The following is a 10,958-nucleotide window of genomic DNA, read 5'->3' on the forward strand; positions in this document are numbered from 1 at the left end:
GCCAGAACAGCAAAAAAAATCACATGGCATACCATTTTGGAAACTAGACCCCTCGGGGAACGTAACAAGGGGTAATGTGAACCTTAATACCCTACAGGTGTTTCACGACTTTTGCATATGTGATTTTTTTTTTTTTTTTTTTACCTAAAATGCTTGGTTTCCTAAAATTTTTACATTTTTAAAAAGGGTAATAGCAGAAAACACCCCCCAAAATTTGAAGCACAATTTCTCCCTATTCAGAAAACACCCCATATGGGGGTGAAAGGTGCTCTGCTGGCGCACTACAGGTCTCAGAAGAGAAGGAGTCACATTTGGCTTTTTGAAAGCAAATTTTGCTCTGGGGGCATGCCGCATTTCGGAAGCCCCTATGGTGCCAGGACAGCAAAAAAAAAAAACACATGGCATACCATTTTGGAAACTAGACCCCTCGGGGAACGTAACAAGGGGTTAAGTGAACCTTTATACCCCACAGGTGTTTCATGACTTTTGTATATGTAAAAAAAGATTATTTTTTTTACCTAAAATGCTTGTTTTCCCAAAAATGTTACATTTTTAAAAAGGGTAATAGCAGAAAATCCCCCCCAAAATTTGAAGCCCAATTTCTCCAGAGTATGGCGATACCCCATATGTGACCCTAAACTGTTGCCTTGAAATACGACAGGGCTCCAAAGTGAGAGCGCCATGTGCATTTGAGGCCTAAATTAGGGACTTGCATAGGGGTGGACATAGGGGTATTCTACGCCAGTGATTCCCAAACAGGGTGCCTCCAGCTGTTGTAAAACTCCCAGCATGCCTAGACAGTCAGTGGCTATCTGGCAATACTGGGAGTAGTTGTTTTGCAACAGCTGGAGGCTCCGTTCTGGAAACAGTTGCGTACCAGACGTTTTTCATTTTTATTGGGAAGGGGGGCTGTGTAGGGGTATGTGTATATGTAGTGTTTTTTACTTTTTATTTTGTGTTAGTGTAGTGTTTTTAGGGTACAGTCGCACGGGCGGGGGTTCACAGTAGTTTCTCGCTGGCAGCTTGAGCTGCAGCAGAAAATTTGCCGCAGCTCAAACTTGCAGCCGGATACTTACTGTAATCCTCCGTCCATGTGAGTGTACCCTGTACGTTCACATTGGGGGGGGGGGGGGGGGGAACATCCAGCTGTTGCAAAACTACAACTCCCAGCATGTACGGTCTATCAGTGGATGCTGGGAGTTGTAGTTTTGCAACCGCTGGAGGCTCCGTTTTGGAAACAGTGGCGTACCAGACGTTTTTCATTTTTATTGGGGAGGGGGGCTGTGTAGGGGTATGTGTATATGTAGTGTTTTTTACTTTTTATTTTATTTTGTGTTAGTGTAGTGTAGCGTTTTTAGGGTACAGTCGCACGGGCGGGGGGTTCACAGTAGTTTCTCGCTGGCAGTTTGAGCAGCGGCAGAAAATTTGCCGCAACTCAAACTTGCAGCCGGATACTTACTGTAATCCTCCGCCCATGTGAGTGTACCCTGTACGTTCACATGGGGGGGGGGGGGGGGGGAAATACCTCCAGCTGTTGCAAAACTACAACTCCCAGCATGTACGGTCTATCAGTGCATGCTGGGAGTTATAGTTTTGCAACAGCTGGAGACACACAGGTTGTGAAACACCGAGTTTGGTAACAAACTCAGTGTTTTGCAACCAGTGTGCCTTCAGCTGTTGCAAAAGCTACAACCCCCAGCATGTACAGACAGCGGAAGGGCATGCTGGGTCTTGTAGTTATGCAACAGCCGGAGGCATACTACATTGGCTGGGGATGCTGGGGATTGTAGTTATGCAACAGCTGGAGACACACTGGTTTGCTACTTAACTCAGTGTGCCTTCAGCTGTTGCAAAACTACAACTTTCAGCAGTCACCGACAGCCAACGGGCATGCTGGGAGTTGTAGTTATGCAACCACCAGATGCACTACTACAACTCTCAGCATGCACTTTAGCTGATTGTGCAAGCTGGGAGTTGTAGTTATACAACAGCTGAAGGTACACTTTTCCATAGAAAGAATGTGCCTCCAGCTGTTGCAAAACTACAAGTCCCAGCATGCCCATAAGGGCATGCTGGGAGTTGTGGTGGTCTGCCTCCTGCTGTTGCATAACTACAGCTCCCAGCATGCCCTTTTTGCATGCTGGGAGCTGTTGCTAAGCAACAGCAGGAGGCTGTCACTCACCTCCAACGATCCTTGCCGCACAGGTCAGTCCCTCGCCGCCACCGTCGCTCCTGGGGCCCCGATCCCAACAGGGACGCCGGGGATCGGGGTCCCCAGCACCGGGGGTAGTCTTCCCGCACCCGCTCACGTCCTCCGGAAGAGGGGCGGAGCGGGTTGCGGGAATGACACCCGCAGCAGGCGCCCTGATTGGTTGGCCGGGAATCCGGCCGACGAATCAGGGCGATCGTGAGGTGGCACCAGTGCCACCTCACCCCTGCTGGCTCTGGCTGTTCGGGGCCGTCTCTGACGGCCCCGATCAGCCAGTAATTCCGGGTCATCGGGTCACCCGATTGACCCGGAATCCGCCGCAGATCGCTGGACTGAATTGTCCAGCGATCTGAGGCAACCGCCGACATGGGGGGACATAATGACCCCCCTGGGCGATATGCCGGGATGCCTGCTGAACGATTTCAGCAGGCATCCGGCCCCTTCTCCCCTCCGGCTAGCGACGGAAATGCTCAGGGCGTATCCATACGCCCTCGGTCCTTAAGGACTTGGAAACGGGGGCGTATGGATACGCCCTATGTCCTTAAGGGGTTAAAAACCATTTTGGCCTTGAAGGGGTACTCTGCTGGAAATTTTATTTTTTTTTTAAATCAACTGGTGCCAGAAAGTTAAACAGATTTGTAAATTACTTCTATTTAAAAATCTTAATTCTTCCAATACTTATCAGCTGCTGTATGCTCCACAGGAAGTTCTTTTCTTTTTGAATTTTCTTTCTGTCTGACCACAGTGCTCTCTGCTGACACCTCTGTCCATTTTAGGAGCAAATCCCCATAGCAAACCTATCCTGCTCTGGACAGTTACTGACATGGACAGAGCTGTCAGCAGAGAGCAACGTGGCCAGATAGAAAGGAACTTCAAAAATAAGAACTTCCTGTAGAGCAAACAGCAGCTGATAAGTACTGGAAGGATTAAGATTTTTTAATGAAGTCATTTACAAATCTGTTTAACTTTCTGGCACCAGTTGATTAAAAAAAGTTTTCCTAAAAAAAGTTTTGCCGCATCTCAAGTGATAATATAACCGTTCCAGGCAGCTCAGTCAGGCTGTTTGGGACCCCCGTGGTGAAACAGCTGAGAGGATGGGGGGAGGATCCCTACATGCCTCCTCGCCGTCTGATTGTTGCTAGGTTACTCCAGCCAGCCTCAGCAGGCTGGAGCAATCGAGCACAGATTACACTGTTCAATGCTATGCTATGGCATAGCATTGAACAGTGTATGCAATCAGAAGAACCTGTGATATCGCCACATGCGTAAATGTCCAAACTATAAAAATGTTATGTTAATTAAACCGCACGGTCAATGGCGTATACGTAAAAGAAAATCCAAAATTGTGTATTTTTGGTCATTTTGTATACCCCGAAAAAAAAAAAATCTAAAAGTCCTAGCAAAACAAAAATGCTACCGATAAAAATGAGCCCTTCTATAGCGCCGTATGCGGAAAAATATAAGTTATATGGCTCAGAAAATGAAAATTTTAACCCCTTAAGGACCGAGGACCGTTTTTGCATTTTCGTTTTTTCCTCCTTGCCTTTAAAAGATGAATAACTTTTTAAATTTTGCACCTAAAAATCCATTTGATGGCTTATTTTTTGCGCCACCAATTCTACTTTGTAATGACGTCATTCATTTTGGCCAAAAATCTACGGTGAAACGGAAAAAAAATCATTGTGAGACAAAATTGAAAAAAAAAAACGCTGTTTTGTAACTTTTGGGGGCTTCCGTTTCTACGAAGTACATTTTTCGGTAAAAATGACACCTTATCTTTATTCTGTAGGTCCAAGAAGGTGGGGAGGAAAACACAAAAGTGGAAAACCCTGAGTCTGTAAGGGGTTAAAGGGGTACTCCCGTGGAAACCTTTTTTTTTATTATTTTACATTTTTTATTTTTTTTTAAGATGAACTGGTGCCAGAAAGTTAAACAGATTTGTAAATTACTTCTATTAAAAAAATATTAATCCTTCCAGTACTTTTTAGGGGCTGTATAGTACAGAGAAAATGTTTTTCTTTTTGGATTTCTCTTATGTCACCACCACTGGGCTCTCTGCTGACCTCTGATGTCCATTTTAGGAAATGTCCAGATCAAGACATAAAATCCCCATAGCAAACATATGCTGCTCTGGACAGTTCCTAAAATGGTCAGCAGAGAGCACTGTGGTCGTGACATGAGAGAAATCCAAAAAGAAAAACATTTCCTCTGTAGTATAGAGCCCTTAAAAAGGACTTGAAGGATTAAGATTTTTTAATAGAAGTAATTTACAAATCTGTTTAACTTTCTGGTACCAGTTGATTTAAAAAATAAAGTTTTCTACAGGAGTACCCCTTTAAGTACCCGGGCAATGAAGCTAGTAGAATCTGCCTGAAAGATCTGCCTGGGAGCAGCATGGAGCTGACATGCAAACCCATCGAACCCCTGTGTATATGTTGTGGGGCTGCCAGTCTAGCACCACCCGGACCATTATTCAGGTTTGTGAAAGTGCCATGATTTCTATTGATAATGGCACTTGAAGGGGTACTCTGCCCCTAGACATGTTATCCCTTATGCAAAGGATAAGGGATAACATGTCTGATGGAGGGGGGCATGGCTGCTGAGACATCCCCCCCCCCCCACCCCCCAAGATCTCCGTGCCGGTTCTGCAGTGTTACGGCTTCTGTGATCGAGAAGTCACGCCACGTCCCCTTCATTCATGTCTTTAGGAGGGGGTGTGATGCTAGTACACAACCGTCACGCCTCCTCCCATAGACCTGAATGGAGGTGGCGTGGGGGCTGTGATCACCAGTCATCCAGCACGGAGCGGAGTTCGCTCTGTGCACCGGATTATTTGGTGCCACGGCGGAGATTGGAAAAGGGACAACCAGTCTAGTGGCATATAACCCCTTTTAAAGAGCTAATTTCTTTTAAAAAACGCTCCATGTCTGTCTCCAAGTTGGCTTTGTTGGCTCCAGAACCACACCCAACCTGGAGACATAGAGGGAGCTATTTTTAAAAGAAATTAGCTCTGTTTTTTGATTGGCAGACATTGGCATGATACCTGATATTGTCTTTGAAGCATGTGTCGGTTGTGGAAATTTTAATAAAAAACTACTTGTCCAAGGGACTCTAACGGAGCAAAACCTACTTGTCCTGGTATACAAAATAATTTTAACCAAAATAGCCTGTAAAAAAAAAAAAAAGTCTTTTAGTTTAATGTTTTTGCACTTTCGTTTTTTCCTCCTCCGCCCTATAGTAGCCATAACTCCTATTTTTTCCATCTAAATTTGGGCTTGTTTTATACGGGACCGATTGTACTTTGTAATGACACCTTTCATTTTTCTGTAACAAATGCTTCAAAACAAAAAAATTATTTGAGGTAAAATTGAAGACAAAAAAGCAATTTTGCATATTTGGGTTTTTATTTTTTTACGCCATTCACCTTGGTGGTCTGACTTACATGGTATTTTGATACTCTAGCTCAGTCTGATTACAGCAATAACAAATTTTTGTTTCAGTCATGTTTTATTCATTTAAAATTCTAAACTTTTTAGATTTTTTTTAATTGCCATTTTCTGACTCTCCCCCCTATTACATTTTTATTTTTCCGTATACCGGGCTGTATGAGGGCTAATTGTTTTGCGCCATAATCTGCTGTTTTTTTTATTGGTACAAATTTGGTATTGATCAGACTTTTTGATCGCTCTTTACATTTTTTTTTTTTCCGGATATGATGTTCTAAATAAAGTAATTCTGTGGTTTTGGTATTTTTATTTTTATTTTTTTATGTTAATGCCATTGACCGTACGGGATATATAATATTTGGGCAGTCATGCATGAGCCAATGCCAGATATGTTTATTTTTATCAGGTTTACTTGTTTTATGTATGGAAAATTGGGAAAGGGGGGGATGTGAACTTTTAATATGGAAGGGCTTAATGTGTGTGTGTGTGTTAAACTTTTATTAAACTTTTTTTTTTTTCTTCTTCTTTACACTTTATTAGTCCCTTAGACTTTTAGAAGGAATCAGTAGATTCCTTACACAGGTCAATGCAGTTATATTGAACTCCATTGATCTGTGTAATCTGTGCTCATTTGATTGAGCCTGCTTCAGGCAGGCTCACTCAAATGCAGTTCCACGACAGCAATGGAAGGAGAGGTGAGCCCTCCGGCTAACTCCACAGTGGATTGCCCAACACACTTGAAGGGGGGGGGGGCATCCCCCTAGACCACCAGGGATGGTTAAAAGGGCCCTTTAGACACCACTGTCAACTTTGACAGCGGCAATCCAAAGGGTTAATAGCTGCCTGCGATGTTCGCCCCATGCCGGGCTATTAGTGGTGGCCTCCAGCTACTGAAATCAGCTGGGGGCCAGTGTGTATGGAGAGGGCTCAAGTCAGGAGCCCACTCCATACACCATGAGCACCATGTCGATCCGGCTCTGCTAGCCCGAAGCAGGGCTAAATGTTAGCAGAATTCACCTGCCCGGCTCCCGGAACTGCATGTCCCGGGCGTCAGGCGTTAGTATTTCCATATCCCTGAGAACAGCTCCTGTGTTTGCTCTAAAGACTCACTGCAGTGCATGACATAACTTTACTGCATTTAACACCAAGTACCTGGTGGCCATGTTGTACATTTACATAATGGGTCTTAATGGGGTTAAGAACAATGAATTTTAATTGACATTAAATCTCCCTCTCAATCTTAGATTGCTGGACACACTCCATTGCTATCTGACCGGTTGGACCTCTCTGTACTCTACCAGGAATATGCTCCTGATGACCAAATTTATCAAGACAAGATCAAGGTATTTTCTTAGTACTGTATATGGATTAAAATATTGATTTCAGGCATCTCGATTATTGTGACAACTAAAAAGCTTAGTGTTACTTATCCTTGGAAAGCTGGGAAATGTAAATTTGGTTTATTATGCCAGGACTTGCACAGAAGATACACTTACATACGTCGAACAAGACCAGATGGCAACTGTTTCTATAGAGCATTTGGCTATTCCTATTTAGAAGCTTTGCTGGATGGAGGAAGTGAACTTGAAAGGTAAGTCAGTGAGTTTAGTTACTTATGGACAATACACTACTTCAAGTATGCTGGAAAAATTTTGAAGCTTTTCCGTCCCTTCTCTATTACAGCACTTCAGCTACTACCCTTTGATGCACCCCACATTGCTTCAGAATCTTCTCTATTTGTATAACTGTTACATAAATGGGGGTTTAAAAGTATGGATTACTCACCAGTAATGTTTTTCATGAGCCCATGACAACACCCCTCGACAGGAAACCTGAAGATATAAATAAGGACACAACAAAAGTACTCCTACGTAGCTAATAATTCCTGGGTGGGAACGTGTAAGGAGTGCTATCATGGGTTCATGAAAAGCAGTTTGCGGTAAGTAATCCATATTTACCCTTACGCCCATGACAGCACCCCTGGAGACTAGACTAGTAATCTCTTAGGGTGGGGGACAATAGGCTGCAAACCATTGCAGCAAAAACTTAAATTAGAAACAGAATTTAATTGGAACCTAAAATTCTTTACTCCTTCCCAACGCAGACATACATGTACGTCATGGGTCGGGTGGGCGGACAGGACGCGGGTCGGGTCAGTGACATAACCGAGAGATGTCCGCTGCTATCGCCAGCAGACGTTTGCCAGTAATGACAGATATCTGACATTAAATGCCGCTATTCCCTGGCTTCTAGTGGTCACTTTTGAGTAAGCGGCTGCTACCCTGGTTTTCAAAGAACCACTTATTCCTACTATTCATATGGTCGTCCAGGGCCCAGATCCTAAAATTGAAGGACAACTTTCTAGACATTCATGGGCGTTAGTGTAAAAGAAAAAAAAATTGCAGAAAGCAATAGTACAAGTGAAGAAACTTTGCATTGTATCTTGTTAGAGAAAATGCTGCACCTCCATTTATCAGTAGAGCAGCAAACAGAGGCTGTGGGAGGCTTACAATAAGTATTAGATGTCAACTCAGTGGTTGGTTCACAGTTTAGACTGCTCAGTGCTGATCTATAATGTCTTCCATGTTGCTCCTTATTAGGATGTGCTGTAGAAGGATTCAAGATCCTCTTCTTTTTTCCTTTTTTTAAATTTTTTTTTTGTGTGCAGTATATAGAAGCCATTATACAGGCTAGGCTCTAACCACTAGCTCAGGGATAAGTGAAAATTAGAAATAAAACCTGCAGAGGTGAAAACTCTAGATACATATAATGGGCAGACATAGTGGTACTTCTTATACAAACATGACAGCTTATCCTGAAAAGTTGCCTAAAATGACAGGTATGCTTGAACTATGTTTAACCCTCTGTTTTTTTACTTCTAGGTTTAAGGAGGTAGCAATGCACAGTAAGGAAGAGCTAATCAGACAAGGGTTTACAGAATTTACTATAGAAGATTTCCATAACACAGTAAGCATTGTTCCCTACTAGTCTATAGTATGACCTTTCGAGTAGCTTTGTATTCTTTTCAGTGTAGGATGTTTTTCCATTTGTTTTGGCTATGTAGTGACGAACAGTCTGCGGGACTTCTTTTTTCCTTACGTCCACAGTTCATGGATCTAATTGCTCTTGTAGAGAAACGTCCCACGGTTTCAGAGCTACTAGCTGCATTTAATGAACAGACGGTTTCAGATTATGTGGTTGTCTACCTGCGTCTTCTGACCTCTGGGCACTTGCAAAGAGAGAATGTCTTCTACCAGCACTTTATAGAAGGTGGAAGAAGCGTCAAGGAATTCTGTCAACAGGTAATAGAATTGTGATATGCCTCTTTCAAAATTCAGTGTACAATACTTTGCTGTAACTAAAGATGCTAAAGACACAAAATTGGGGAATATACAGATCATGCTGCCTGTGAGTAGTAGCCATATATTTATTAGATATATTACGTATACACTTTTATCTCTTGTCTCAAACCTTTATTTCAGTACGTGAGTTATAAAAAATTTGGCCACAATTTGGGAGTGTGATATGTACTATAAAAGCTATTCTTACCAGGACCCTCATTCTTGTGCTGCCTAGGCTTTGTTTACTTGACTGCAGTGAGAACGTCGCTACTGAAGCCAGTCACTGGCCTAAGCTGTATACAGAAGGCTACTGAAAACACTGATATGGGTACATTGTCGCTGTGGTATAGTAAACAAAGCCTGGCTGTGCTTTTAATGACTCTAAATTGTTGTTACATAGTTTTTCTGTCTGGATTGACATGTCTTGCTGTCGGTGTTAATTTCATGTTTTTTCTCTTAATAATGTTTCCTTTTTGTATATGACCTATTCTCCTCTTATTGTTAGTGTCCTAGACAGACTATACAAAGTTTTTACAAAGAAATTGACTTGTCATTCAGCTGTTACTTATTGGTCGCTGGGAGTTTCTTTTGTAAAAAAAAAAAATAGAAAAAAAATATATAGGCACTGTAATATGTAAATGTTCTGTTAACTCATCACTTACTGTTGGCATACAAATGAGATGCAGTATTTAGGATATTAATGTTTTTTTTATTCTTTTCCCCCTCCATCAATGCCTGTTTTTTTTTTTATTTTTTATTTTTTATTTTTTTTTCCCATCTCTGCTCAGGAGGTTGAGCCAATGTGTAAGGAAAGTGACCACATTCACATCATTGCTCTCTCCCAGGCCTTGAATGTTTCTATCCAGGTTGAATATATGGACAGGGGCGAGGGGGGCAGCACAGTCACCCACGTGTTTCCTGAGGGCTCAAATCCACAGGTGTTCCTGCTCTACCGACCTGGACACTACGACATTCTCTATAAGTGACCTGTTCTGTGTTCTTTGCCCACTCCCTTTCCATTAAAATTCACGTTCTACTCTCTCTACCTTCCACTGCGCTTTAATCTGTTCCCTCATTATCTGTACATTATCCTTTGCCTGTTACGTTTTATTTCAATGAAACAAAATAAATGAACTACAGACTCATGGATATATGTAGTGGTGGGACAGCATGGGCAGATTCGGGGGTGATAACGCACTAAATAAAATCTGTTGAGTGCTTAGAATGAGTGAGACTCTTGTTTTTATGTTTATGTGGGTATGATGGTATTTTTGCAGCTTTTGTTTTCTAAATTCTGTTTAAAGGGAACCAATCAGTAGATATTAGCATATATAACGCTTGGCAATGCATTATATATGCTAAAATCATTATCCTCACCATCCCTGGGGGTGTGCCCTCAGGGATGTTGAAGATATTAAGTTGTGAACTCAATCCCCTGGACGCCTATCAAGTAGTCCCCTGGGCGGGGACTTACACTTGCCAGCTCCAGTCGCTGACTACGTGGTCTCTTGCCTTGATTGACTGCTTGCGTCATCGCTCTGCTCTGTCTGCTTAGGGAGCAGAGCGATGACGCAAGCCATCATTCAAGCTGTAGGGGCGGGGCCACAGCTGCAGTGACCGGAGCTGGTAAGTGTAGGTCCCCGGCCCAGGGGACTACTTGCCGGGAAGGGGGGGGGGACTTTATAACTTCACCATCATTTGGGGGCACAAACCCCGGGGATGGTGAAGATAAGAATTTTAGCATATATATAATTGCCAAGGGTTATATATGCTAAAATCTGCTGATTGGTTCCCTTTTAAGGAAACTATCAAGAAAAACTTGACACTCATAAATTGAGCTTAAAGTGATTTTCTTAATCCTTATGTTAATTTAGAAGGTTTCGGTCTCATATGACCTTCACCAGATCTATAAGAAGTACATGCAAATAACAGAATTAAATCACACAAAATGGTCAAGTGAGG

The 10,958-nt window shown here is 42.7% G+C and overlaps 1 protein-coding gene across 7 annotated transcripts in view; it reads left to right on the plus strand.

The window, feature by feature from the left end:
* The window catches only part of OTUB1 (OTU deubiquitinase, ubiquitin aldehyde binding 1), a 69,005-nt gene extending 58,784 nt beyond the window's left edge, over positions 1–10,221 (plus strand). For all 7 annotated transcript variants that reach the window (XM_056527234.1, XM_056527237.1, XM_056527231.1 and 4 more), the window contains 5 exons: positions 6,900–6,998; positions 7,128–7,246; positions 8,538–8,622; positions 8,763–8,957; positions 9,785–10,221. In XM_056527234.1, coding sequence (XP_056383209.1) covers positions 6,900–6,998; positions 7,128–7,246; positions 8,538–8,622; positions 8,763–8,957; positions 9,785–9,982 — 696 coding nt within the window. In that variant the 3' untranslated portion in view covers positions 9,983–10,221. The remainder of the gene's footprint in view (positions 1–6,899; positions 6,999–7,127; positions 7,247–8,537; positions 8,623–8,762; positions 8,958–9,784) is intronic.
* Positions 10,222–10,958: the final 737 nt, after the last annotated feature.

This window comes from Hyla sarda, chromosome 6 (genome assembly GCF_029499605.1).
Source record: "Hyla sarda isolate aHylSar1 chromosome 6, aHylSar1.hap1, whole genome shotgun sequence".
Classification (NCBI taxonomy): Eukaryota; Metazoa; Chordata; class Amphibia; order Anura; family Hylidae; genus Hyla; species Hyla sarda.